Here is a 26,890-nt window from a genome sequence, read left to right as displayed (position 1 = left end):
CTGAGTGCATTGGCAAGCTCTTGGCAGAGGGAGGCCACCAACCTCGCTTGCCCAGCCTGCGTGGGGCTGGCCCATGGCAGGGGTGTCCCAGCGACCAGTCCCTGGCCACGTGCCCTGCATGGCCACAGCTCCGGCACGGGCTGCTCTGCTTTCCAGAGCCAGGGTGCAGAAGAGCAGAGCAGACAGGGAGAATTCTGAGACCTCTAATTTTGGTCTTGCGTTATTTTCCAACTGTAATCCCAAGAAGAAAACCCAAGAAGAATCCCAAAAGAAAGTGGGCAGCCTTGTGGGATTTGTGGAAGAACATTTGTGGAGCTCAGTAGTGTCTGTCCTGGGGGATCCTTTGAGGGCAGAGGGTAGCACTCTGAGCACTCGCTGTCTTCTGTACTGCACAGCAGTGTACACATTCGCCTCTTGTCTTTTTTTGACCCTAACTGGCACCCTCAGCACTCAGGAGAATGGGCAGCCTCCCCGTGTCCTACAGCACACAGAGTCGAGACCACAGCAGCGCATGGTGGCGGTGCGACGCGGTGACTGCGCCTTTGTGCGCCCCCATCGCGGTGCCTCTGCGGCCTGCTGGGGGTGAGTGGCAGCCCGACTGGCAGTTCTGAGGCTGGCGGTGCTGGGGGAGAAGTGGCGAGCCCGGGCCTCCGCAGAGGCTGTGCCATAGCCTCCGGCAGGGAGACTGGGAGCAGCAGCTCCCTGCCAGCACGGATGCGCGCAGCAACCCATCACGTGTGAGCGAGGACAAACGCTGCTGTGGCAGGGCCTGAGGAAGAAGTGGGCAAAGTCAGGCTCAGCTGTCCCCTCAGCTGTCCCTTGTGGAGGCTGGCCGAGCCTCCTGGTGGTGCTGGGGGAGGCAAAGGGCAGGAACCCACAGAGGGGTCCTGAGGTGACCACCGGTGAGTCCCCTCCTGCAGCAAGATTGCTGCTCCGGCTGGGAGCAGCAGGCGTTTGCAACCATGGAGACTACTAGAGATGTGCCCCTGCCTTTAAAAAACTTTAAAAAAAATAAAAATAAAAAATTCCTCAGAGCATCTGGATAGTTTTCAGCTTTCAAATGTGATAGGTAGATCTAAAAAACGTTGCAGAACTATTTTCACATCAGGCACCTGACGTGCCTAATTCCTCTGTGTAGTAATGACTAATGGCTTGAAAACAATTGCTGTATTTTTTTAAGAATCCCTATATTGGTAAATTTGCACTTCTGTGATCGTAACACTTCACCGAACTATACAACTTTTACTTATGATATAAAGGAAGAATAAAATCAGTTTGTTTGGTTTTTTTCCCCCTTAAATTAAGATTATGACCCCTCCATTACTGCAGCCCGTCTCCTACAGCTTTTCAACAGGTGAGGAAACCATCATAAGAAAAACATAAAAACTTCTGGATATTCAACATCCTCTTTAAATGGACCAGAAAGATGGTGGAATGGAGGAAGGCCTTTGGGCTTTTTTTCCCTTCCCAGTTAAATGTGTTGGTATTGGAAACAAAACCCAAACCGCAGAGAAGGGAGCGGTCTGACTGCAGCAGGCGTGGCTCCGTCCTGCCAGCGGGGCTCTGGTCAAGGAGGGCTGGAGGTCGTGTGGGAGAGCAGCTGTGGCTTCTTGCAACAACGGGGTCTTCTGGGTAGGAGCTATTCCCTGTTTCTCTTTTCTTCTCTCTTAATTCCTGTCTCTCCTCCCACTTGCTTTTCCCTGGCCTTTCAAGACCTCCCGCATCTGAGCAGTAGCCACGAGGAGCGAGGTTTCACGGCCAGCGCGCGAGTCCGTCCTGCAGCGGGCAGAGCGCAGCGCAGGCAGGGGAGGGTTTGCATCCCCAGAGCACGCATCCTGTCATCTCCCGGCCGTAGAGCAGAAAGAAAGGAGTAAATCAGCTCTGCGAGGCAGGCAGTGTAAAACCTCAACTGCAGACCTTAAAAAACAAACGAGAGAAAACGTTTATAAGAAACATGTCTTAGGTTGTGGGGTTTTTTTTCCATTAGCTGTTGTTTTAAGTATGATGGCTATGGAAGGAAAGAGAATGAGCTGGCCCCATTGTATAATTAGTCCAAATTAATTAGGAACATAAACGATGGGAGGAAAGAAGCAGCGATGACTGGTTCTGCTCTGCAGAGAAGGGCGACGGCAGCCAAGCGCGGTGCACACCAGCTCCCAAGCAAGTCACATGCATCTCAGGGGGGTGCGTTTCCATGGAAATTTTTTTATTTCTGGGGAGACTGAAAGTCTCTGTAAGAAATGGGAAAAGTCATCCGAAAACTACCATTTGAGAACGCTGCTTTGGAATAATAATGTAAATACCCCAGAGCCACAGAGAGCCTGCTGCGGTGCAGGAGCCCAGCGCCATCTCCGAGCACATCTGAGGAGTTTAATTAGAGGAGAGTGAGACCGGAGAGAAGGGGACGTGCTCGGCTCCCCCCGCTGCCTGCCTGGAACATGAAACAGCTCTTTGAGGTCGATTCACATGCCTTGAGCCTGGCTTAGGGAGAAGAGTTTTCCCATGTTAATATTTTGATTTTCAACCGCGTAATGGTTTGGGGAAAGAAATATTGATAATTTTCTAAGCCTCTGCCTCACGCAGGATTTCAGCAGTGAGGTGTGTGCTTTTGAAAGGCACCTGTGTGCAGCACGCTCCCACTTCCCGATGTTTTCTGAAGCTTTTGTGGTGCACTTCTTCAGTGGCTGTTGGGTTTTATACGAGCTTTGGGTTCAATACTTTTATCCCTGGAGCAGTGTAAAAACAGCGATGTCTTGTAAACAACTTGAGAGCGCCAGCCTCTTTCTGCTTCAGATTAAAAACTGCTAAAACACACAGACACAGAAGACGCTCCATCTGTGCAACTGAAAATCAGCATTTTAATTGACGTTTAAGAAACCCCAGGCTGAGGGAGCAGAGCAGGGAAGCGAAGGGGAAAGGCGCGTTGGAAGGCTGTAGGAGCTGATCTCCGGTGACCCGGCTGCAGGGTCCCTGCAGGCAGTGGTGGTCCTGGGGCTTTGGACACGCTGGGGCTGTAAGAGCTGCGGCGGGGGGCTCAGCCCCCAGCTGCTCAGGGGCCATACGTGGTGCTCTGCTGTGATGGATTCCTTAAAGTCTTCAGTCGATGCTTTTGGTGCACAGATTAATTTTCTCGATAAGATTTCACGTGAGCATTGCTGAGGATAATTTTTATTACTGACTTCGATCCCATGATTTAGTCCAGCAAGGGATTCGTGCAAGGTTAACTGAGTGTGCTGCTGGTACTGGGAAAGGGAAGGAAGCCAGGGAGTCGAGGAGATCCTCGCTTCAGAGACCGGGCAGGGGCTGTGGGGTCGCTCACCCCCTGGTGAAGAACCCAGTCCTCCTCTGGCTGGAGAAGGACCTGGGAAGCCAGGGCTGGCAGCTCCCACTGCCACACCGGGGTCTTCTGTGGGTGCAAGGACTCGTGCCGGGTTCCTGCAGGCCTCTCCCGCAGCCCCGGCTCACCAGCAGCTGCCTGCCGGTGCTGCAAAGCAAAGAGCAGAGACGGAGCGTGTAGGTGAGATGCATGGGGAAAATAAGGTAGCAGATACCGATCAAAGCGAGGAAGAGAATATGTCAAGGTACAAAATGCTTTCTTGCTCCAGAATGAATGAGTTTTGAGGGACAGGATGGTTTTTGTGCAAAGAAAGAAAGAGATAAAAATCTAGCACTGGGACAAGTCCGTGCTGAGATGTCTGCAGGAGGAGGGAAGGCAATGGCAAGAGAGTGGAAGAACACAGCAGGTGAGGTCTGGGGAGAAATTTAGATGGGGAACACCAGAGAGAAAGTTATTTGAGGGTGAATCAGCAATTCAAAAGACTGTAGAAAAAAAGATATGGAAAAAAAAAGAGCAAAATGGACTTCAGTGAGATCCTGCAAGTTGTACTGCAAGGATGTGGATGTCAAATAGTGTGCGTGTGTAAGAGGACCGTGTTTACTGGGTTCTTTTGTTTGTTTGTGTTACGGTGGGTAGTAATTCATTCGAATGAGGTGAGATCGTGAGTCTGTTTGGAGATGGGGAGAAATTTGCTAGAAAATAAAGAAAGGACGAGTTGCTACACAGCTTCCTTGTGGTTTAGATGTCCACACCCAGAGTGGTCGCATCTCACCTGTGTAGGTAGAACTGATTTGCAGGAAGGTAACACGTGTCCTGTGACATCGGCTGAAAGGTCCTGCGTGACTTGGGAGTAAATTAGGTATGAGATGCTTGGAGCCTTACAACAGAAGTTAATGTCCACAGTACAGTAAGAAATGTTTAATTTACTGGGAAAAAAATATAACATTAAGTGGGTTTAGAACCAGACCTGTGAACCGTTTGTATTCTGCAGCCAGTTTAAACATCGTGAAGAACCTCACGGAGCTCTTCTCCTGAAGCTGGATTCAGAAAAATCGCCGCTTGGCCCAGAGGGTGTTTTTCATTCTTGATTTAAAATTAAAATTTCCAACAGGGTTTTGAAATGATTCTTTTGGGACAAAAATTCTCTCCGCTTCACTTCTGTGTTTCTATGGACACACCGAGCTTCTCACGGGCAGCTGAGTGTCCTGCCAGTATCCGAGCTGGTTGTTAGAGGTGGAGAGCTCCTTACTGAGGGATTCCTACCTGAAGTTTGCTTCCTTCCATCCATGAGAGCATCTGGGCTGGCCTGTGGGGGGACACGGCTGCCTACGCGGGAGCAGAGGCGCAGGCGAGGGGCAGCACCAGGGCCGTGCTGTCACGTTACGGGCGCTTGAACTCCGAGTGTCTTTGGTACTGCAGCCTCCTGGTCTTGATGCATATCTGAGCAGCGGAACATGAAGCTTGCCTGGCAGGCATTGCTCGAGCTGTCTCTACCCAAACACCGTACTTCAAAGAGAAGCCTTCTCACGCAGTCATTTCCCCTAATCTTTCCAGTGCTGCAAGGCAATATATGTCAGGAGATTTCCTTGTATTAATCTAAATAGAATTCTTAATTATTGAGACAAGCTAGTCAAGTCAAAATAAATTTAATGGTTCATATTTAATATTCTTGTTAGACTCATTATGAATCAGGCAGAAATGATAAAAAAAAAAAAAAGATTTCAACTAAGCATATGTCAGTAGTAAATAATAGAAGCCTGGATTGCGCCCAAGTCAGGCCCTAGAGTGAGTAATGCAGGCTGAAGTCTTCCCTGCGGTCTGATGCTTGTGCTCACACCACTGCAGGATGCGTGCTGCTGTGTTCCAGCAGCTCAGAGCAGCTCCCGGGGAAGGTGAGGTGAAATCAGAACTCGGTGGTGTATCTCGGCAGCCTGCGTGCTGCTCCCCTTCTGATACCGTCTGGTGATCAGCACTCGCTGCTTCTGGGGTCTTCCCAAAGTGCTGGCTGGGGGTGACAGCAGGCCGGGTTAGAGCAGGATGGGCTTTAAGTGCTGAAGAAAAAGCTGGGAGTTGTAAAATAACTTCTTAAGGGCTTGTTGCACAGCGGGGCAGTGCAGGAGGTGAGGGAGTTGAAGTCAGTGCCCCGAGCCAACCTGTTTGGCACAAGGGGGTTTCCTTCGCAGTGCCTTCAGGCTGGGAGCCTTGCTCGAGGGCTCCTTCGGTGTTTCCACCTCATGGTCTGGGATTCCCCGCATTTTGGGAAAGTCTTGTAAAGGTTTAGCGGTGTTGAAGAAGTATGGATACCCAGTCATGAGGAGCCAGCACGAGCTCCTTAAGGCTCCCCATGCTGCGCTGCTTGGACATCAGGCACAGCATCACAGGAACCCCCCGGGCCAGCTGTGAGCAGAGCTGTGGGGCTGCCCGGACACACGCTCACTTGCCTCCCTCTTACTTCTTCATTTGAAATGATGGTTAGTCTGGCAAGGCTGACTGTCTGATTGCCATCGAAGTGGTGTAGCTGGATTGCACTGCATTTTTTAAAATATTTCTTCTCTTCAGGTATCTGCTTTAACAGCTCCCCCGTGCTCTATTTGGAGTACGTATCTATAAATGGTCCTGACCAATTTACTTTCACTTAATTATTGCTGTAATTGCTTCAGTGGATTAAGAGAACGCAGCTCGTGATATATTTAGATTTTAATAACTCATTTGATACTTTCTCATTGAGTTTTCCATTATAAAAAACAAGCCCCAGTTGTTTGACTAGGACTACCCCCACGAGGACTGATGGCTGGCAGAAGGATCCTGAAGGCATTGCCTGGGGCTGGGGAAGGTTTCTGGCGGGGAGTCACCAGAATCCACTGCAGACATCCTGCAAGTTCACCGCTGATGGGGAAGTTGTGTTAGGCACTAAATTGGAAGCCATTGCAACACCAATGAAGAGAGAAATTCAAAAGGTATCGATGATCGTTACTCAAATGAGCAGAGCATGTGCTAAGAGGTGACTAATTTTAGAAAAAGCAAAGAGCAAGGGAGCGCTTCTGCAGGAAGCCTGCCACACCTGACGCTGACAGGGAGGAGAAAGCCTGGGGGCAGAAATGCTGCTGGTGGGTGTCTCGCTGCAGAGCAAATCCTCTTTATCTGCATTTGTGGCCATGGAAAAACCATTGTCGTGTGGGGCTCTGTGCCTGCAATATCCCTGTCTGCACTGGGCATTACTTCCCCTACGGAGGGCCCCGGCCTGTCCCAGCGCCGGGGTCAGCAGCACGGCGAAGGCAGGCGCTCGCTTGGGTTTGCGGCATTTCCCCTCTCCGAATCCGCACCGATCCGTGGCTCGGCAGAAGGGTGTGGGGTTCTGGCTTTGGGGTTTACGGCAAAGGTCTCCCTCACCTCCACAGCTGAGTGGCAAATTCAGACTAAGCTGATGTTCTCTGGACACATACATGCAGTAGTGCCGTGACACAGCCGACGACTGCAGGCTGGCAGTAGGTACTGCCCACGAGTCGTAGGGGATGTTGCTTACAGGTGCTGTGCTCAGAATGGCCCCGTTCTTTGTCCTTAAACTATTAAGTGGTTTTTCTTATTTCCAGTTCTTCCTTTCCCCATCGTCACGATAACAAACTTCCTTTTGCTCGACCTGGAGTCAATACCAGAGCATGTGTTAGTGCGCGCTGCCAGTAATCGTTACAGGATAGCCGTGCGTATTGAGGCATCGATTCGCTTTATTAACGTGAGGATCAACAGCATTGCGGATACCTAACACTGCCCCACAAGGACCTGGTGGGTATTGTTGTTTGCTGCTGGTGTCCATCAAAATTCAGATTTGTTTCTGGTCTGTTTTAAGGTTACTTTTCCCACAGTTTTTTAACTTGTGTTCAGTGAAGTGCTCGTGAAACTTTTCTGATCTGATACATGCAAGCTTATGTGGGAAACAGCTGATAAACCTTACCATGAACGTGGGACTGTGATCATGCTGTCCTGAAATACTTTAACCAAACCTGCTAATTGCAAAATAGAGGCTTCTGATAAAGGAAAGGAAAAAAAAAAAAAAAAGGCAATTAATCTGGATTTTTAAAATGTGTATAAGCAGCAATTTAAAAGAAAATCTCTTTTAAAAGAATATGGCAATACTGAAATCGTCAATTGTGAAACTTTGTGTTTCACACACAGGTATAAATGTTTAAATTTTGTTGTTGTTTTTATCATTCAGACTTCGTTAGTCACTCATTGTATAAAGCCAACTGAGAACCTGGGTTATCCCGTGTGACTCTCAGGTACTGCAAGGTAGGGCTTACACTCTGGAAGCTCATGCAAAAATCAGGAAAAAATTAAAACCTGTATTTTCATGGCAATCGGATGATTAAATCCGACATGATTCTGACCTTTCTCTGCTTCCTTCATGTGCTACTCATGTAGTTTGTGTTCTGGTTACTGAAGTTTGGAGATTAATTCAGTGGAAATAAGTAAATAGACAGTCGAAGTTAGGTACGTCCCAGTCCTTGTGCCCCGTGGTGTACGTGGGCAGAGGGTGAAATCTCCGTGTGTTCGCAGCAGCACGAGGTAACCTGCCCGCATCCAGACGTGACCGCGTCTGGCACTGGCTGCAGGTGCTGGGCACTGCCGAGCTGCTTTCCTGACTGCACGGAGCGGGTATTTGCCTTTCCCTTCAGTGGCTGCTGGTGATTAAACTTCTAATCAACCACAGCATTCCTGGAAGATTTTAATTACATTTGCTCTTTCTAGGCTGTTTTGATATCAAATGAACTTCTAAAAAGCCACAGTCGCCTTCCACGGAACTAAAACCAAATTGACATTCTGCCGTGCAGTCTCGAGCTGACATTTCCCCCTGCAGAGGAGCAGCTCCATCAGTGCAGTGCTCTGAGCCCCGGGCAGCACCTGAGCCCCAGAGCCGTCTGAGCATGGGGAGCGGTGCTGCGGGAGGCTGGAGGTGCTGCTGCCCTGCTGCTGCCCTCCTGAAGCATTGTGCAAAGCGCTGGGCGGCTCGCCTGAAGATCTCTGTCACGAGGACGGGGATGGTTAAGCAGAGATGAATTTGCACGCACGGTATGGGGGGTGAATAGCGTGGGTTTTCCTGCGGAGCTTTCACACTGGGTTATTGTACCAAACCCAGGTGCCTGCGATGCTGAAGCTGGTGATATTGTGCTGCTGGTTCTTGTGTGTTTTGATCCTCTATTGAATGATATTTGAGAGAAATCTTCCTGATTCTGTATAGTCCTGACCCTTGGCACTGTTCCTGGAGGAAAGTACAAACTGTGCGCAGCACTGCTGCACCTCGCAGCAGCGTGGCCTCAGGTCCCGAAATAAAAGAAGCCAACCGTGCAAGGATGTGTGTTAATAGGATGTTAGCAGCAGCACACCAAAGGAGCTGGGCTGGAGTAGTGTAGTTCCCAAACTGTGTTTATTTGCAAACACACCTGATTCAGAAGAGCCCTGGAGCAGGGGTGTAGCAGCGGTGTGCCTCACCGGAGTGCTGCCCTTCTGGGTTCTCGTCCTCTGCTCAAGCCAGTTGTATTGTCCAAGGGCTGTAACACAAATACATGGTCAGATTTGGATCGTCCACCTTTTCTGGCTACCAGAATTGTGGATTTCAGGGTTCCTCTGCTGAGGCAAAACGTCCTCTGCCCTTTGAGACCAGATAGGTTGTAGAAGGTGGTGGTGTCAGTCAGACCTCGTTGGCTTTGCAGTTTGCTTCCCCCTTCTATTTCACAAGTCCTGAAAACTGCCTGTCAGCAACACAGTTGTTCGGGGAGAAGAAACTTGCTGTAGGTCTGAGTGTTTGCTGAAGGGGTAAGTTCAGCCTCAGCTGGGTGTACGCACAGCCTGCCTTGCTGCTGAGGTGGATAAAATGCCAGAGCTGCACTGCGCCACCAGCAGCTTATTTAATCCTCTGCTTCTGCAAAGTCTTAAATAAATATTATTCTTTTTTTTTGTGAAGGTCTTAATATCTGTTTTTAAAGAGTTTTCAGCTGGATTGTAGTACGAAGCCCCCCGGCAAATGGTGGCTTTGTGGCATGTCGGCTCGAAGTGCAGGACGAGGAGGCTGCCGCGCACGAGGTGTCTGATCCTGCAGGCGCAGGACCAGGTGGCTGGGGAGGTCCTGGCCTCCTGCCCGCCTGCCACCCATGTGCTGGCAGCACCGGGGTTTGTCTGCACTGGCCGCGGGCAGCAGCCTCCTGTTGTCTCCCTTCCATGCCCCCGGGCTGCCAGAGCACAGGGACTGTGCATAAACGGCCCCATAAAAGCGGTGAGATGAAGTGTTTTACTTTGTGACGGGTGACCCAAGATTGTTTAGTTTTTGCAGACGCGGCAGGCTTTGTGCGTGTGCGGTGAGGAATGCGAGGTCCTGTCTGTCAGCTACTTGTTGATGTCAGCTTGGTCTGGGTACGTGCCGGGAGAAGTAACCCCACTGCTGCATTCAAAGCCAAGCTGCAGAAAACACAGGTGGCAGCTTGCAGACCAGGGGAGCAGAGCTCCCAGCCCACCTGCCGGAGCGGTCCTACCCTCCTTGATATGTTCATTCCAGCATCCCCACGCCTACAGCAGTTGTCAGCTCATAATCAACAAGTTTGGATATTTTGCAATTAAATCGCTAATAAGCTTTAATACTACAGGAAATAAAAGTTCTGTTGGTCTGCTTTACTGGTTTGCTCGATAGCTCACCAGTGGTGGAATAAACGTGGGCTGCAGCACTTAACTAAATTGGAGGAAAATGGCATTAGTGGCAAAATAATAAAAGGGAAGTGTTAATTGCAGGGAATAATTGCGCTACATCTGAAGTTGCTTTTTATCTTCCTCAAAGTAGAGATGGAGCCGTGATACAAGATCTAGTTTAAGTCTTTCCACCTCCTGAGGGAAACAATTAGAAAATATTACAACAAAAATAGCTCTTCGAATCGTTTGGCGTCACCACCATTAAATACAAAATGACAGTAAAGATTTGATTATGGGTGCAGTCGGGACTGCAGGGTCAGAACATCTCCTCCCCGGGAGGAGAAGTCCCACTCCTCTACCCAAAAAGGAGGGTTTTGCTCATCTCCTTTCCTGAAGCACGTCCGTGTAAATTGTCCTGTGGGCTATGTTTTCATTGCAGAGTTAACCTGAGCCATCCCCACTTGTATTAATTAGTACGGAATTAATTTAGCTTGTGTGCGAGTTGCTACACCACAAACTAATGTTTGAGTCACGCTGTGTAAATACATTAGCAGCTGGTGAGTTGTGTTAACTTGAGCTCCTGGTTGTAATCCCTGGCAGGCTAATAAAGCTCTGTTTCAGGCATGGAAATTAAAGGGGATTTTAGGTGTCCTTTAGAATTGAATTTGAAGTAGAGGTAATGGTGTTTGACCACGGGAATTCGAAAAGAAGCCCTGGGACACCTCGGTGCTCAGGATGCCCAGGTGAGGCGTGCAGGAGCCCAGGGCTGCGCACAGCCAAGGGGCCCCAGGGGAGCAGAGTCCATCAGGTGCTGGGGAAACCATTCTCAAATACTTGCTCTCTCAAATCAGTTGGCTCCAGATACCCACATCTCACTTCTTCAATAAAGACATCAGTTCAAATAGAATGGAGGGTTCTAAGAGGCATTTTCTTAACATCCATTAGATCTAAAATGAAGTTGCTATCTCTTTTGTATCTATACTAATAGTTGAAAAATGCTTTTATTTATTTTTACCCCAACAGTTCTTTAGTTTGTCTGTTTTAGAGGTGCTTGTCAGTAAATCCTTATTCTCTTGGCTCCAGAAGCACTGGCCAAGAACTCTCTTTGAAAGTACCAGGCTGATGGAATTGCAATTACCATGGCAGGGATAAATGCAGTTCAGTACAGAATCTGTTCAGGTTTCTACCCAGAATTGCTCTGTACCTTTGAGTTATAGGTAACCACACATTTAAAAGGATAGCTCACTAATCTCTGCAGTTTTTTTGAACCATCGTGAAGATTCAGACTCCAGTAACAGCTTCACAGAGGTTCGGGTGAGTGGAGGCATCAGGTGTAATTACAAAAGAAGGATCAGAGGACCAAAGAACAAAGCTGAGCACAATGTAGGAAAACAGTGCAAAGGAAAGCTGGGGTAAGAAAAGATTGCAGATGAAGTTAAATAACTTGCAATTTTTCAGGTACAAAAGGAACAAGAGGTCGCTAAAAAATTCAGCAGGGCTTCAAGAAGCAATTCATTGACACAAGCAGCAGCCGCTTCTAAGGATTTGATGAATTCTCAGCCTTGGTACTCACCTGGCAAGGTGGAGGACAGAAGCCAGCAGGATAGAAATCTTCCAGGAGGAGGGGAGAAAATGCTTGAGGACATGAAGCTCACCCAGGATGAGCCAGAAAGTGATGAGCCTGTGATTCCTGCCAGAACCAGGATAACAGCATCCAGAAGAGACAGCTGCATCCCCAGTACCTCCAAATTCACATCAAGTGATGCTTCATCAACCTCAAGTGGGCCAAAGGATCAAATCATTTCATTAAAAAAAAAAAAAAAAAGTATTTTTAATACTTCTCTGCTGGTTTTTGTTTCAGTCAGTATAAGCACTCTGTCTTATACTCCACAACAAAGAGCATATGAGCTCTTTGTGTAAAATAGTTTTCTCATCTGTAGTTAAAGTCTCTGCCCTCACTGCCCCTGAATTTCAGTAACTTGATCCAAAGGAGAGATTTTCTGCCCATCACTAAGGCAGCACGCCCCTTTTCAGGTGACTGCATAGCGTGGCTCAGCACATCTTACATGTGACGTCCCTGTCTGGAAGCTATTGCTGTTGGCTTGGGTTTACTGATGGCATAATTTCAAACACTTGTGCTGCTGGTGATGCCTCTTGATTCTGTCTGGACAAGCCATTTTCACCTGTAAATACTTATGTTATGCTAATCCACACCTTGTTAATATATTTAGTGTCAATTAGCATAAGCAAGGTTGCCGAATGCCATAATTTAAATGCTAGGCACAGCTATTTTGCCTGTGACAGGAAGGTATGAAAAACAATTTTCACAAATATTTGTAATCAAGAAACACTGGAGAAATTGCTTCTGAATGGCTATATAACAAGCAGAACACGAGTCCCAGCGTTTCAGATGGATGGCACATCGCTCCTCTAACTAGCGCGGGGCTGCAGACGGGAAGGTTTGCGTGTTCGCCAGCATGAAAAGAAATGAAGTTATGAGGAATGCTTTTCATTACTCATTTTTATTTTTTCCTTGCGCTATAAAATGCATCACGTTGTAGCTTTATAAGCTCCACGCTGCGGAGCTGCCGTGCAAAGTGGAGATGAGCAGAAAAGTCCCTTTGGGCTCGGCTCTTATCTCCAGCTGAGGATGCCAGCACCAGCCCCGGGCTCCGGGAGGAATCTGGGGGAGCTCTGGTTTGATAGAAGCACCCAAGTGCCCAAATACCATGCAGGAGGATTTGAAATCAGCACCGTGGGCAGGAGCACAGGCTGGCTCCTGTGGCCCTGGGCAGAGCTGAGCAGGAGGTGGCACAGGAGGGAAAGGGACGCAGGGTGCTGCTGATGGTCTCATAAGAAAGGAAGGGGAAGCAGCTTAGTGCTGAAGAGCTGTGGTTAGGATCTGTACGTCGTCCTGTTCCCGGTGTGGAGAAAGGTTAAACTTTTAACTCACCTTCACAGCACAGACAGCTCCTTCAGGTGTTTGGGGCCAGGAACTGACTGTGCCTACAGCACCGTGGATGTGCAGCCATGGAAATGGATCTGTGTGTTTGGGATCTGGTGACAGGAGCACTTGTGCAAGTACTCTGGTAGCTGGGGTCTGCCTGCAGCTGTGCCTATACATGCATTTTTCTACGTCCAGTTTCTAGAACAACGGTTACCCTTGTATTTGTGTCTGTCGGGTATTTGGCAAAGCGTAATCTAAATTTCAGATTGGAATCCAAGTCTTCAGCTTCATGTGCAGCAAGGAGAACTAAGAGCTTGTTTTGTTGCCCACAAATGCACGTTTTGAGTGTATGTTGAAAATTTGTGGCAAATATACATATATATATTATGCTTGACTTTTGTGTAGCATTTGTTCAAATTTCAGTGGTTTATGAAAACGTCATTGCGAATTCCCCCAAAATTTATTCTGGTAGAAAAGGGCCAGTCCTGGTGCACCAGAAATATTTTTTTTTTCCTCCTTCCCTTCCCATGTCATTAGAAATAATTCCTGGTTATTACATGACATTTCTTTGTTTAGATTGTCAGCCCCGTATTGGAAGGACAGGAAAGGTCAGCGCATCCTGGTAGGTGTTTTATTGTAAGTGGCCGGGTAAGCCTCCGATTTATGTTCCTGGAGCGCTCTGATATCCTGAGCAGGAACAAAGAATGACTTTATTTGAGTGGTTTGGGCTGCTGGATCTTGCAGCGATGAAGCCAGGGACTCCTCTAACATCAGAAGCGGCAGAACTATATTCCTTTTTTTTTTTTTTTCCTAAGTGCTGTTAGGTGAATTTAGATTTTTTTTGATCTTTACATGTGGAAGGCAGGCAAGTGTTAGACTTTGACATCTGGACTTATCAAAGAGAAGACAGTGTCTATTTCAGTTTTTTAAATGGTCCTGTAGTCTGGAAGTCGATGGGAGAATGGTATCCTCATCCACAACACCGTGCCGTGCTCGTCCGGGTTTGCATATTGCACCTGAAGCCAATGGTGCCCACCTCTCTCCCTGGTCATGCATGGTCACTGTCAGGGTGCTGTGCTCTGGGGGCTCCCCGAGGATGAAGTCTGCAAGGGTTAGGAGGCAGTGGTTGGGGCCTTGGCTCCCCTGAGGACCCCGCAGAGCTGGGACCATGCTCAGATTGTCCATGTCTGGGGGCTGCTTTATGCCAGGTGCTTTTTACCCTAGATGATTGAAATCTTGATGACAATCTTCACAGCTGAAAAAGAGGATTGCTGAAGATTTGTTTGCTATCAGATGGATTTTAATTTTTTTGCTGTCACTCCATTGGCAAGAATCTAATCAGAAACAAAGAATAAGTCTTCTGCAGAAGCCATGCTGAGGGGACCTGGAAAGAAAACCAAGGGCTGCCCGAAATTTAGTGTCCTGCTTCTGACAAGAAATCGTTCATCAGCTCCAGCAGCAAGTTGCCAAGGCCATAGTTGGCCAGGTTTGTAATCCACGCTCCCACCCCGCACAGATGGGCAGCAGGCATTTTGCTGAAAAGGGGATCTGGAGGAAAGTTCCTCACTTATCCCTTGTCCAGCACAGAAACCAAACATGGGCTTATTTGCAAGAACACAAATCAGGTCAGACGATAAAAGGCTGATAATGTGTTTGCTGCTCTGGATGCTTGGTTTGTTTAAAGACGAGTACCCGCTCCTGGGGGGTGTGCAGGCTGCGATCCTTTGTGTAGGGAGCCCCCCATAACAAATAGCCTGATTTTGTGCGCGAATTGCACTCCTCCAGTCTGGGTGAACCTCATGGGCTGCTCTGAGCTGCAGAAGCATGCTCCGGACACTGTCAGAGGGAGAAAAACAGCAAAAATAACCTTCCAGTTTCCTTCACATGCGAAACCCACTGGCAAAATAAAAATAAAATCCCCTCTGGCCTGAAGCTGAATTTGGGTCCGTTGGCTTTAGTCAGGGTTATCGCGTGCACCAGTGTGCTGCCAACAGCGGGACTCGGTGCTGTGTCCACCCTGCTACTGGTACCTCTTGAACTGGAATAGTTTTAATTAGTTAATGAGACCAGAGAGTATCTTGATTGCTGTATTGGACAGAATTTGAATGCAGCTATCACTGATGGTGTGATTTGGGAAGCACTTCAGCTTTCAAGACGCAAGTTGTTACAGACTTGTAATAACAATAACTCAGTCCAGCAGCCAGCACTACAGGACCGGCGTGCGTCCCTTTATTGGAAGCATTCTTCATCTGCTGCAACCTTAGTTCTCTTGCTTAAATGAAGTTCAGATGGAGTTATAGATGGCAATACACATCGGTACTGTGTGGAGAAACCCATTACGGGGACACTGCTGTTACTCCCCCAAAGCAGGGGAGAACTGCAAAATGCCGAGACCTCCTAACTTGTCGTGATAGTTGGAGTACCTTAACTGTATATTTTTCACATCATAATTTTGCATTGTAGTTCCACGTGATGATGCACCAGCATGCACATGAAAACTAGCTGCGTTTCTAAAGGCTGTTTCCCAACCAGGCTGCGCTTTCCCTTTGGCAGAGGAAGGTCGGCTGCTCCCTTACTGTGCACTGGCTGTGGGAACATGAAGTAGGGAGCATGAAGTTGCTGTTCCATAGGAGTGGGCCTGAACCCTTCCCTGGGCAGGTGTTGTCCCTGCTCCCGCAGGAGAGCAGTGGCAGTGGGTGGCCTGAGCAGCGTCGGAGGTCAGCCAGCATCCCCGGTCCTCAGGGAGCGCTGCGAACGCTGCTGCTGCTGGAGACCGCAGGGTTTGGCTTCCGTCGTGATTTCAGGATTTCATCAATCCTGGACACATTTACTGTAAGTGAAAAATATCAGTGATTTTAACTATTTGGGAACTATATGAAATAACCATTTTTTCCATCTGAACACCACTGTTTGAACCCTGTTTTGCCCCTGGGTCCCGTGGTAAGGAGGTTTCAGTCTAAAGACCCCCCACTATTAGACTGCATTCTCAGTCACCCCCAATCCTGCTTTATTTACATTTACTTGTAAATTTTACATTTACTTGTATATGTAAGCTGGAGTCTGATCCTTCTGGTGCAATTTAGGCTTCATTTTAATTTGGTAAATGACTTCAGTGTATTAACTGCTGGCAGTAATCACTGTGCATGTCACAGACCTTGAGGTTTCCATAGGGACGATGTGATTCCCCATGATTGCTTGCATAGATGCTGGTAAACCACTGCCCTGCTCGCATCTGAAATTTGTTACTAACCTTGCTTTCGTTGGGGGTTTGCTGGAGCTGTAGCAGGGTGTAGGACACAATCTGCCATTAGCTGCCTATTCGGCAGATGCCAGATCCCAGCTTCAAAACCCGTTTATGCCCAGTGCACATCAGAGCCTGCTCCATCTTGCACCAAACTCGTGCAGTTCAATACGTGTTAGCAGTGAATCAAAATATTCCCAGGCGATCTGCTAGACTGATGCTCGTGTACTGAGGGGCATCTTTATATCAAAGAGAAACTCGTTTTCCTGCAAGCAGCTTGTACAGGTGGAGGGAGCATCAGAAGATGTGTACTTAAGAGGATGGAAAAGGAACCAAGGCGTAAACCTGGCCGTTTGGTGCACAGGATGCTGTGAGTTTGGGAGGTGTTGCTGCTCACCTTATCTTAATGACATTTGCCAAGCTAATCTCCATTTTAATGGGTTGTTTTATCCGGCTTCAAACAGCAAACACTTCATGGGAATAGTCCTATTGTTTTTTTCTAGCAGGGAAGATTGCAACACAGAACATGAAATCCTGAATCTTCATTAAGGAAGCCGTGCTTCTAAAATCATGAAACGATGCGGCGAATGTTTTGTGTCCTCTTGGTTAAAGCGTGTTGTTGTTAATGATGAGAAAATGACAAGTTGTGACTTTGGGTGAGCCCAAGGTCACCAGGGAGCCCCCATGCCCGCTGTGCATCCCTGCCCGTTCGGTGCCAGGCGGTGCGGGTGCACAAAGCGACGGCCGCCTTATTGAGCTGGTTCTCCACTGACGTGATTTAACTCGACACAAGCTGAACTTACCTGGGGGTGTCTGATGGCTGCCCTTGCTCTCTTTTACAAGACTCTGTGGTGAGAAGTGAAATGTGAAACAGAAATAGATGGTTAGCTATCGCCGTTAGTTCCACGGTGGTATTATGGAATTCAGTGACCTGAATTACATGTGGGTAGTTTGGCACGTTTCCTTGAAGTGCTCTAAAGCAAATGGAAAGGAGAGATCTGAGATCATCTGAATGTTTGCTCTTCCCTCTTCTCCTCCCTAAAGCAAACTCGTTGACTGTAGAATTGTTTGGAGGCAATTTATCAGTCATCCGTGGAAATACAGAATAATTAAAATTTGCTTTTTTTCTTTCAACTAGGCCTCTTGGACCATTATCCTGAGAAAGAAACGAAACTGGCTGTTAACCCAGATTGACATTTATTGTTCACATTCTTTATACGGTTTTGACATATTCTCTTTAATGCTCCTGGGAACAAAACAGCCTTGAGTTCCCGTCTGTCACTCAGCCTGCTTATTTTGTACGTTTGCAGAGCGTGGGGACGATGCTGGGTGCACAGGGATGATGGAGCATGCACGTGCCCAGCACCGGCGTTGTCTGTCCCAGCTGCTGGAGAGGTGTCCTTGTCACCACATACATGGCTGGGCCACGGTTCCGCTTTGGTCACAACGTATGCATCTGTGAACAACATTCAGAGGCTGCCAATGTGATGAAAGCGCTTATATGTTACAGGAAAAGGGCTGTGTGAGCTCTGGTTCTGTGCGTGCACCTGGCAGCGGGTGCTGGCCGCTCGGTGTTGCAGAGTTTCTAGCAGCAGCAGCAGCGTTTGGTCACTGTCACTGCTGCCAGTGCCACGCGGGGACGGTGGCACGATGCTGCCTGGTGGCTGCGTTATCGTGGGCCCCTCATGTTGGCCCATCTTGATCGGCCTGGGAGGGACGCGGCAGGCTGCAGCTCCAGCACTGTGCCTTGGCCTCCCTCCTGCAGAGGGAAAAACTGGGGGGATTTTCTGTCACTGCCAACCACCAAAATTCCCTTCAGAAGCCCTCGTTGTCCTTGTGAGAGGTGCCGTGACACGGCAGGCTTACATCAGCACCCTGCTCTTCTTGGTGCGGCGCCCTGGGGCTCAGCCTCCCGCCGTGACCCCCGGGCCTTCCTCCCGCAGGCAGCACTGCAGTTTCTCCTGTGCGGATTTCATAATATTGAAAGGCAAGGCTTCACTTGGCACGGTGTTCAAACAGATTTCATGGGGTAACGGATGGTTTTCATCACTGAGATGTGAGCTGCTCCATCCTCAGGCATTATGGTAAGGGCAGCGTGCGAACAGAAGGCCGCAGTTCGGCCCCAGAGCGCCTCCCCCGGCCTCCTCCGGCTCCACAGCCCTGTGCCGGGCCTGACCCCGGGCCTTCCTCCCCTCCCGGTGGGTGCTTCTGTGAAACCCTCCCAGCAGCTGAGGTGTGGTGGCCACCCCCGCAGGGCTCAGCACCACTGCCTGCTGGCAGGGCCCTGCCCCACGCTCCCCTCGCTCCCCGCTGCCCCCCAGCTTTTCGCTCCTTCACGCTGGTTCATGTTGTACTGGGGATATTCTCTCCCTGTTTACAGAAGAAATAATCCAGCCAGAGGTACCAAACGGTATCTGCCTCGCGTTTCGTTGAAGTTGTCCCTGGGAACGTGAAGCATTCCCTTCCCCAGCTCTCTGTTTGCCAGGGTGACGTCCTTAGGGCAAGCAGTAGGTGTGCTCTGCGGAGTCCTGCTCCGTTTCATTACTAAACCCGAGACGAACCAGCAGACAATAATGGAGTTTTATTTCCAGCCCTCCTGTGCTGCCTCACCTAGGCAGAACAGCACCTCCGTCGTTTGTTCTGCTGCTCCTGGAGCACACACGCGGGCCTGGTTGTGCTCCTGCAGCCCCCAGCTCGCCCGGTGCTCTCCGGGAGCGGGACGGGGGCAGAGCAGGGGCGCCTGCCCTCTGCGTTTCGGGAAGGGCTTGGCTGCTTGCTCCGAGCAGCAGGGGGCAAAATGCCAGCCCCGCTCTCTGCTTTCCTTCTCAGGGCGCTAACGAAGAGGAGCAGCCCCGATTGCTCCAGCCTCGGTGCCCCGCTTTGTGTTCTCCGTTCGGTGGCATTAGGTGACAGTAGCATTTTTATTTTTTAAAAAAAATTTGGTTTTGCATAGCTTATTTGCTCTAGTCTGGAAAGCAGGTGGCTTTCTAACACTTCAGTTACTATTGTCAGTGCCGTATTTACATGGAAATCTAGATGATCCCCAAGCTTCAAGCCTCACCTATTCCATCTGATTTCTTGGCATTATCATTCACTGGCTTTCATGTCGTAAAAAATACATTTCCATCAAAATGAAAGGGAGGACCTCTACCTTTTGAGATCTGGCAAAACTAACTAGCAGGAGAATTTGCTTTGGGCCTGTGGAGGTGCAGTAATGAATCTTTTAATAGCTGTTCTGCTGCCTTGTCCTTACAGAGAGCAAAATGAGTTCTTTGAAAACATCCCCGTTTATTATAATGGCTCATGAGTGGAGGAGAAGAGGGTGAATTTAGACTCGTCTTGCATTGCTGCTGGTCTGGAAGAAACATTTTTTTAAAGAAATAAAAAATAGGTTTGGGGGAGAAAAAAAAATCCAACAACATGCATGGTAAATTCCTACTGAAAATCTAGAGTAGGAAGACCCAGTACATCCTTACATTGACAAAAAGGCAAGTGAAAGATCCCCAGAGGTCTCCAAATACATTTTACAAGTATAGACCAGCAAAAAATGACCCCATCTTGGTCTGTCTGTGATTGAGCTGGTTTCCCAGGGGCAGAGCAGCTCATCCCACACTGCTCCCAGGTTCCCCTCTTGGTCTTTGGGATGGCTGGGTTTGGTGGAAGAACGTCTCTTAGCTCTCTGTCTTTCTGCTTCAAGCTGGGACAACTTCAGGCAGCTAGTGATATGTATTTCTCGTTAACACACACTTTATACGTTCTGGTTAGTGGAATTGAAGCCTTAGCAGTCTAATCAAGGAAGTATTTTTAATAATTGCAGAGAAATAAAGATAAGGAAAAGAAAGACCACCACTGTAGCAGATGTGGTACACTCCCCCTTCTCCTGCTCCTCCGAGCCCTAAGGCATCCCTCGGGGGGGCTGCGTTATGGGGGCTGTCAGCATCCCACGCTCTGTGCACGTGGTCCCAGTGGCGGTGGTTTCTTCCTCCTCTCCAGGGTCCAGTGAAGTTCAGAGAGATGCTCAGCATTTGCACCTCTGGGCCATGTCCGAATTGCCCTGGGTTCTGGTCTGGGGAGCCCTGGGCTTGGGGTCAGGCGGCGCGCTCGGCAGAGGATGTGCTGGCACAGAAAGCCGAGGGCAGCAACTGGTTAAAAATTTGCTAAGCAACAGAAACTCTCATTTCATCCTCTTAGGAAAGGAACATTTTTCCTCTTGCTTTTGATTTTTTTTTTCCTCCCAGATAGCCAGTTCTCCACGTCTCATGTTTTAAAAACCAGAGAGAGCTGGAGGAGAGGGCAAAAGCCCCCGGGCAGTTCTCGCGGTGCGCGGGCAGCATCTGCAAGGGGGCTGCCAGACGGCTGCCCAGCCGATCGATGCACGATTCCCATCTCCTGCTCCCCCCAGCTGCCCAGCCTTGTGGAGGAACCCACAGGAGCGCCTGTGCTGCTGGAGACCCGTGCCTGGAGGAGGTTTTGGGCCAGAGGGGAAACTGGGCTTGTGTCAGGGGGTCCAAACTGTGAACATGTGTCCAAGCTCAGCTCAGTGGGCACCACTGAAAGCAGGAGTCCTGGCGTTTCTGTACCAGAGTTCGTGCGGCAGCCCGGCTCCCTGGCTGCTCCTCGCATGTTCTCTGCTGCTCGCCCAAAGGGCTCTGGCTGTGGATAGCCTAAAGCCAAATGGAGCTGCCCAGGCAGGCAGAAAATGCCCTCTGCTTTAGCTGAAGTACTCTTCATTGGTTAGATGTTAAACGTTTCCCTGGGACAAGTTCTAGTTACTGGGATATGAGAGGTGAAATTCCTGAAATTTTATATAGAAAGCAACTCCAGTCAGCGCTGCTTAGTTCTCATACCTAAAATACCCAGAAGGGAAAAGGAATTAGTAATGTCCATCTTTTTTAGGCTTTTTAAAGCAGAACTTACTTAAAGCAGACCACTCCAAGTGAAGAGCTGCAGAATGAAGGACAAGGGCTTGCCCTAAACAGGCACTTTGCTGATTTTGCATTGCTGTTAGACAAATGCACAGTGCTGTCCTTTGGGAGACCAAAAGAAAAAAAAAAGAAAAAAAAGAAAACCATCAGAACACATTTCACTGATGACAGGGGGTTTAAAACCTGGGTATTTCAGAAAAAGCAGTTGATAAGCCAAAGGATGTGGCCCTGGTACCGTGCTTAGAGAAGGTGGTTGATCCTGGTCCAAATTTCTGCCTGGTGGAAGAACCCCACCCTCTCCATCTTCACTGCTACACATACCGCAGAAACACCAGAGATGCATAGCCAGGACAGGTCTACCACAGGTGTGGCCCAGCTCCATCCTGCCCCAGTTCCTGTGGGGCCGAGCTGCAGCAGTGCCGTGCCGCTCCCTGCGGGGAGGTGCTACGCGTACCTGTATGGGAGCTGCTGAACGGTACTGTGCGGTATGCAGCAATGGTACAGTGAGGGAATGGGGTTTAATTGCTGGCAGCCAGTGGTGACAATTAGCAGTGTCCCGTGGGCCTTGGTTTGGGTTTGGCACAATGTGTATGGCCACGTCCTCAGCTGGCCCAGCGCCTGTCCACTGGGGTTGGGCCCCGGCCCTCTGGGAGGCTGTCCTGGGGAACCGTGGGTGGGTTTAGGCAGACGTAAAGCACGAAGTCAATGTGCATCCAGCTGTGCAGGCAGCTGCTGGAAGATTGCAGGCAGATTGGGCCAGGAGAGAGCCAAAACCCCTGCAGCCTTAGGTGTCAGCCTGCACTGACGGCGGAGCTCTGGAGCCTGGCTCCTGACTTCGAGCACTGGAAACAAACACCCGGGGTGCAGCCAGGCTCGGTGCAGTGCGTTATCTCCTTCCCCCAAGCTGCTTTTGATCCTACGATAGCAGCTCTTATGACGCTGGCGAAGCAACCCGCGCAGCCAGAACCGGGCATTTCAGCACCCCAGGTGGAGCTCAGTTGTCCTCTGACCTGTAGGGAAACACCGTGGAAGACATTCAGCTCCCGGTAGGGGTGGCCATCAGCATTTACTGCATCTCGAGCACGTGTTATCTCCTAGGTTGATAAATCTGGATGGTCACCTTTGGAGAAGAAAATTCCTGCTTGCTGTGTCACATACACTGATTCATTAGTGTTTATGATGCTTCTGTTTCCCAGGGATCCTGATTTTTGGCTGTGAGAGAGAAAACAGCAGCTTGTGAACTCGTGGTCTGGGACTCCACTCGCTTGCCCAGACACAGATACGGTCTCTCCTTTTGTCCCTGTTCTTGCATATTTTAGTCATACAACCAGAAATGCATGTAGTGGTTTATTCCCATGATTTCATAGGGATCTGTCAATATTGGTTTCTAGCCAAGACAAATCTTTTTTTTTCTTTTTCTCTCAAGTCTCAAAGAAAAGTGAATATCCATACTTGCCCTCCGCCTCCATATACCATGCTGCTTCAAGTAAACAACAGCACAGCATCAGGGCTGCAATTTTATCTTCCAAAATTACTTTTTCCTAGGTGTCTCACCATATGGGCAGCCAGATCTGTCGCTCCCAGTCCAAGCTCCCTCTGCGTGGCTGGGATCCAGTGGGATCCAACTCCTGAAGCCACTTTCCAGGTGGTTTTGCTGCATTATCTCCTCGTAACTCGAGTGGCAGCCATGCCCCTGGGGGTTCCCCCATGTCGGCCGCCTCCAGTCAGCCTCCAGCCTTGCCTGCCTGCAGGAACCCCAAGAACGGAGGTTTTCCACGTGTCCTGCAGCCCTTCAAATAGTTCATTGCGTAAACACAAACCATGAATGAACTAGGTGATGTGTGCGTTTAGATAAAAAGCAGCCTAGTCCCACGGAGGCGCTGGGCGCCCTGGGGAGGTGACGGCAGCCCGAGGCCCCCAGCCCAAGGGGCCAGGGAAGGCGGTCAGCCTGGGGGAGCCCTGGCGGGGACATAGCCCCATCCAGGCCACCCTGCCCTGTGGTGACCAAGGCGCTTTGCTACAAAGCTGCTGGGTTTCGGTTTTGGGCATCCAAGCGAGATGGATCCTCAGAAGAAGTCCGATTGCTGTACACTGAGTTGTAAAACAGGGAAACAAAATGCATCCTGTGCAATGCTGTAGTCTTTTGCAAGTGGAAACTACATGAAAGCTATTTGCTGGTATGCACAAGGGAGGTAAATGCACCCGTGCATGCCAGGAGAGCGTTGCTGGCCGTGTGAGAGCAGGAGGCAGCGCGAGGCTTCGCTCCGGGGAGAGTGGAGCTTTGCAGCTTCTGGTTTTGGGGCTCTGGAGGATGAATTTGATAAAATTGTCCTCTAAAGTTAGAGGAAACCTGTTGAGAGAGGTGCTTTGGTCTCTGGTGTGGGAACGAGGTTCTTCAGACAAATACACAGATGCTGCCTTAATCGAACTCACCGTGAGCAACGAGCAAATTAATTCTGGTTCTGACAGCTGCCTCGCTGCCTTTAACTCCTTCCCTACCCAAGCCCCTCCTGTCCCCACCGTCTGAGAAAACATAATGAGGTGTATAACAGGTGCGTTCAAATACCAACTGAATAAAACCCAGGGAATTGTCCAACCTCCTCTGAGCCACCAGTTGTTTGCAGGGCTTTGTTTCATCAGTTCACTGCTTTAAAATCCCTGAAAGGGATGTGTCTGTACTTCGCAGGGAAATAAGTTATTGACAACATTGTGCGTGCCTCTGGTGTGCGAGAAAGTGTGTGAAGCGAAGGGATAGTGGAGGAAGGCTCTATCCGTTTTCCCACGTAGCTCTTTATTTTTTTAATCCTCGACTCTAGCTCTGGAGACCATCGTTAGAGATCGCCAGCTCCTACCTTTCTGTCAGACTCTTAATTAGCAGAGCACGCAGCCCGGGCAGCTGGGGCTTTGACGGCTGGCTCGCCGGCGCTTCCCGCGCGGAAGGGTCCCATTCATTCAGAATTGGTGCTGAGCCCAAAGCCCTGGCTCCCCCCGCGCCCCTCACCATGTCTCCAGGACTCCGCTTTAGCATTCGCTGGAAGAGATGCATCGACGCTCTCCCCGTAGACCTCCAGGCTGCTGGTTGGAGCCATAAGGGAACGGGAGGAAGAATTAGCCTGTGTGTTTATGTGGCTGTGCTCCAGTAAATATTTTGATGCATCTGCTGCCAGCTCTGGTCTGAGGGAATCTACCTAGCATTTAAATTTTGATGGGGAGCTGTTTTGAATAATAACAGTGCAGCCGGCTGTGAGTCAGTGCATGTGTGTTGACTTAAAAAAAAAAAAAAAAAAAAAAAAAGCCCTCAAAGCTTAACGCTTGCTGAACGCCGAGCTGCAGTGCTTTGCTTTTTCCCTCCTCCTTTCTTCTTTTCTTTCTTCTCTTGACTTCCTCTGTTTTGTTTTGTTCTGGTGGGCATTTCACATAGATTTTGTTCGCTGGCAGTGGGAGAGGGGGGAGTGAGAAGAATCGGAAAAACCCCAGCCAAAATAAATCCTCCCCAAAAACTCACGAGTAGCTCTTGCGATGGGTGCTGTAATGGGTACGTTCTCCTCTCTACAAACAAAACAAAGAAGACCATCAAAAGGTAAGACCTCCGGTTTTGCTTTTCTTGCCTCTTCTGTATATTTGCTAGGAGAAAAATGTATATTGGGAAGGGAGAAGGAAATGAACATGTGCCACTTGCAAGTAGCCCAGCAGTGTTTATGTGAGGTGTAATTTGCAGAGGAGAGGCAAGTGGGATGTGAGGTGGTGGAGGAAATGAGTGGGTATGAGGATATTGCTGTGGAGGGGCTTTGGAGGTGAAAACCATCTGAAATCTGTAATTCTTCACCCAGGCATGTACAAGGAGGAGAAACTCAGTGGCTCCATATGCAGAGCACTTGCAGAAGAGACCTGTTTATTCCCAAATCCCAGGCTTTGTAAATCCACTGAGGAGGGAATAACATGTAGCCGCACGGCAAATCCTTCCCACTACCTTGTGGTTTCTTTCTGCGAAAGTATTGTTAGAGGCAATGTTGTATATTCAGTAATCCAACACCAAGTGTGCAGTGCTAATGATGTGTGTTTTATGAAGATTGTCAAGAGGAAAAAAATATTAGGATATATTAAGAAGGAAGGGGAGGAGAAGAAGCTCATGAAAAGCATGAGAAAGCAAGCAGCAATCGCAGGGATTTTAATCCCTAAATCCATAAATGCTGGCTGCAAAATACTGATTTTTCAAGAGGTCTGGTTTGTGTAGTATTTGCTTGAGCTCTGCTCCATTTCTTTCAGGGTTAATTCAGAAATTCCAGGGTGCTGCTGAGCAGAAAGTTGAAAGCACTGTGGGGGGCTCGTCTGTACAATACAGAATGAGTATTGTTTAGAAAGCAACAAAAAGGCAGACCCTGGAACTTTGGCAAGTCTTTCTGCTATTTGGAAATGTTGCCTGCCAGAGCGTCTGCATTTACCAGTCTGCCAGTATTTTTCGGGTAGGTCTCTATTTCCACTGGGTCCGTTGCTCAGCTGTACATACGCTTTTGAATTGAAAGTTGGTATGGATTTTCTATCAATTTAAAAGAAAAAAAGTCTGAGGAAATCTCAAACATCAAGTAATTGCTGTAAGGAGAAATGGAGAAGGGCTGTGCAAGGGGTTTGATCACCTAAGTTTGTGAGCAGGTGCAAAATTCCGTGTTCCTGGTGCGAGGCAGGCAGTTGACCTGGTAGGGTACAATTTACAGCAGTGCGTGTGTGCCTGCTTTACAGTTCATTTTTTTGTGCTATTTATAATGCAACCACAATTGTACAGCTGCCTGGGATGTTTGGTACTGTCTATGCTGCAAGCCAAGCAGTATGGTTGTCAATGCACCGCGTCGCACGTGTTGCCGCCGGGGTCGCGCTGAGGCACGGCGAGGTGGCTGAGCTCAGTGCCATGGGCATGTCGGCCGCCGTGACAGCACAGAGCATCCCATGCCCTTCTCAGAAATCTGCAGGCTGCGTCTGGTTTACGCTAAGCGTAGCTCATTTTTGGCTGAATGTATCCATTCCCTACTACTTTGTTGTCGTGAGATTGGCTCTACTCTCTAGTGGATGGAGGAAATTGGTTATTGTTGGAGTTCGTGAGTAGTAAAAACCCAGCATCTGGTCACACGTTTTACCATTTACAGGGGGATTCAATCTTGTTGATGCCTGCTGGCAGTGGTTGTTCAGCTATATTTATCAAAACCCGTGTTCCAGGAGTTATCTCCTCTTGGCTCTGATGTGGTATCTGTGTGTTGTTGCTGATTAGTAGGACACTCGGTTGGAGCGAGAAAGTTGGAAGAAATTCCTTTGATTTTCCAGGATACTTTCAAAGCCAGTAGAGAATTTCACACCTTTTAGTCACTATTTTCCTGGCCGACAGGAGCTTTACGGAGCAGCACTGCTGGTTTCAACCAACTTCAGCCACCTGCAGATGTTCCTCTAGACCCGGTACCCAGAGGAGGTCCTAGATCTCCAGGAGAGGCCGAGACGTGTGCTGCATGTGCCTCTGGGCTGCCTGGTATATTTTATGCTGGATGTGGGCACTTCAGCTTCTCGACAACCAAACAATAGCATGTGCTGGGTTTGAGTGCAGTTCTTTGCCTGTGAGCTCAACAGAAGAAGTCCATCACCACTATGCCTCTGGTTTCAGTTTAGGTATAGCGTGATGGATTCTGTAGTGTTGCCCACCTGTCCCTTCACTTGCAAAGGCTCCCTTCAAGAAAACCAGCCCCTTCCCCTGTTCAGATTGGTGGAAGTGGTTAAAATATGATCAG

General features: G+C 49.1%; 1 protein-coding gene and 1 long non-coding RNA gene across 5 annotated transcripts in view; both read left to right on the top strand.

Moving 5' to 3' along the window:
• KCNIP1 (potassium voltage-gated channel interacting protein 1) overlaps nucleotides 1–26,890 on the top strand; it is a 375,943-nt gene that overhangs the window by 110,519 nt on the left and 238,534 nt on the right. Inside the window, exon 1 of one of the 3 annotated variants that reach the window (XM_066977093.1) lies at nucleotides 24,051–24,702. The exons of 1 other annotated variant lie outside the window; for it this stretch is intronic. In XM_066977093.1, the coding sequence (XP_066833194.1) occupies nucleotides 24,642–24,702 (61 nt within the window). In that variant the 5' untranslated portion in view covers nucleotides 24,051–24,641. Of the gene's footprint in view, nucleotides 1–24,050; nucleotides 24,703–26,890 lie in introns of those variants that run through there. One more of the 3 variants, XM_013178399.3, reaches the window with a different exon arrangement.
• LOC106034334 (uncharacterized) lies at nucleotides 1,585–13,733 on the top strand. Of its 2 annotated transcripts, none has more exons than XR_001205933.3 (3): nucleotides 1,585–6,444; nucleotides 6,928–7,117; nucleotides 11,468–13,733. It is a non-coding gene; the product is annotated as an uncharacterized lncRNA (long non-coding RNA). The 2 variants fall into 2 exon arrangements; XR_010824898.1 differs by lacking the exon at nucleotides 11,468–13,733 and adding an exon at nucleotides 8,081–10,915.

This window comes from Anser cygnoides, chromosome 14, assembly GCF_040182565.1.
Source record: "Anser cygnoides isolate HZ-2024a breed goose chromosome 14, Taihu_goose_T2T_genome, whole genome shotgun sequence".
Taxonomy (NCBI): Eukaryota; Metazoa; Chordata; class Aves; order Anseriformes; family Anatidae; genus Anser; species Anser cygnoides.
This window is presented reverse-complemented; position numbering and strand designations above follow the sequence as displayed.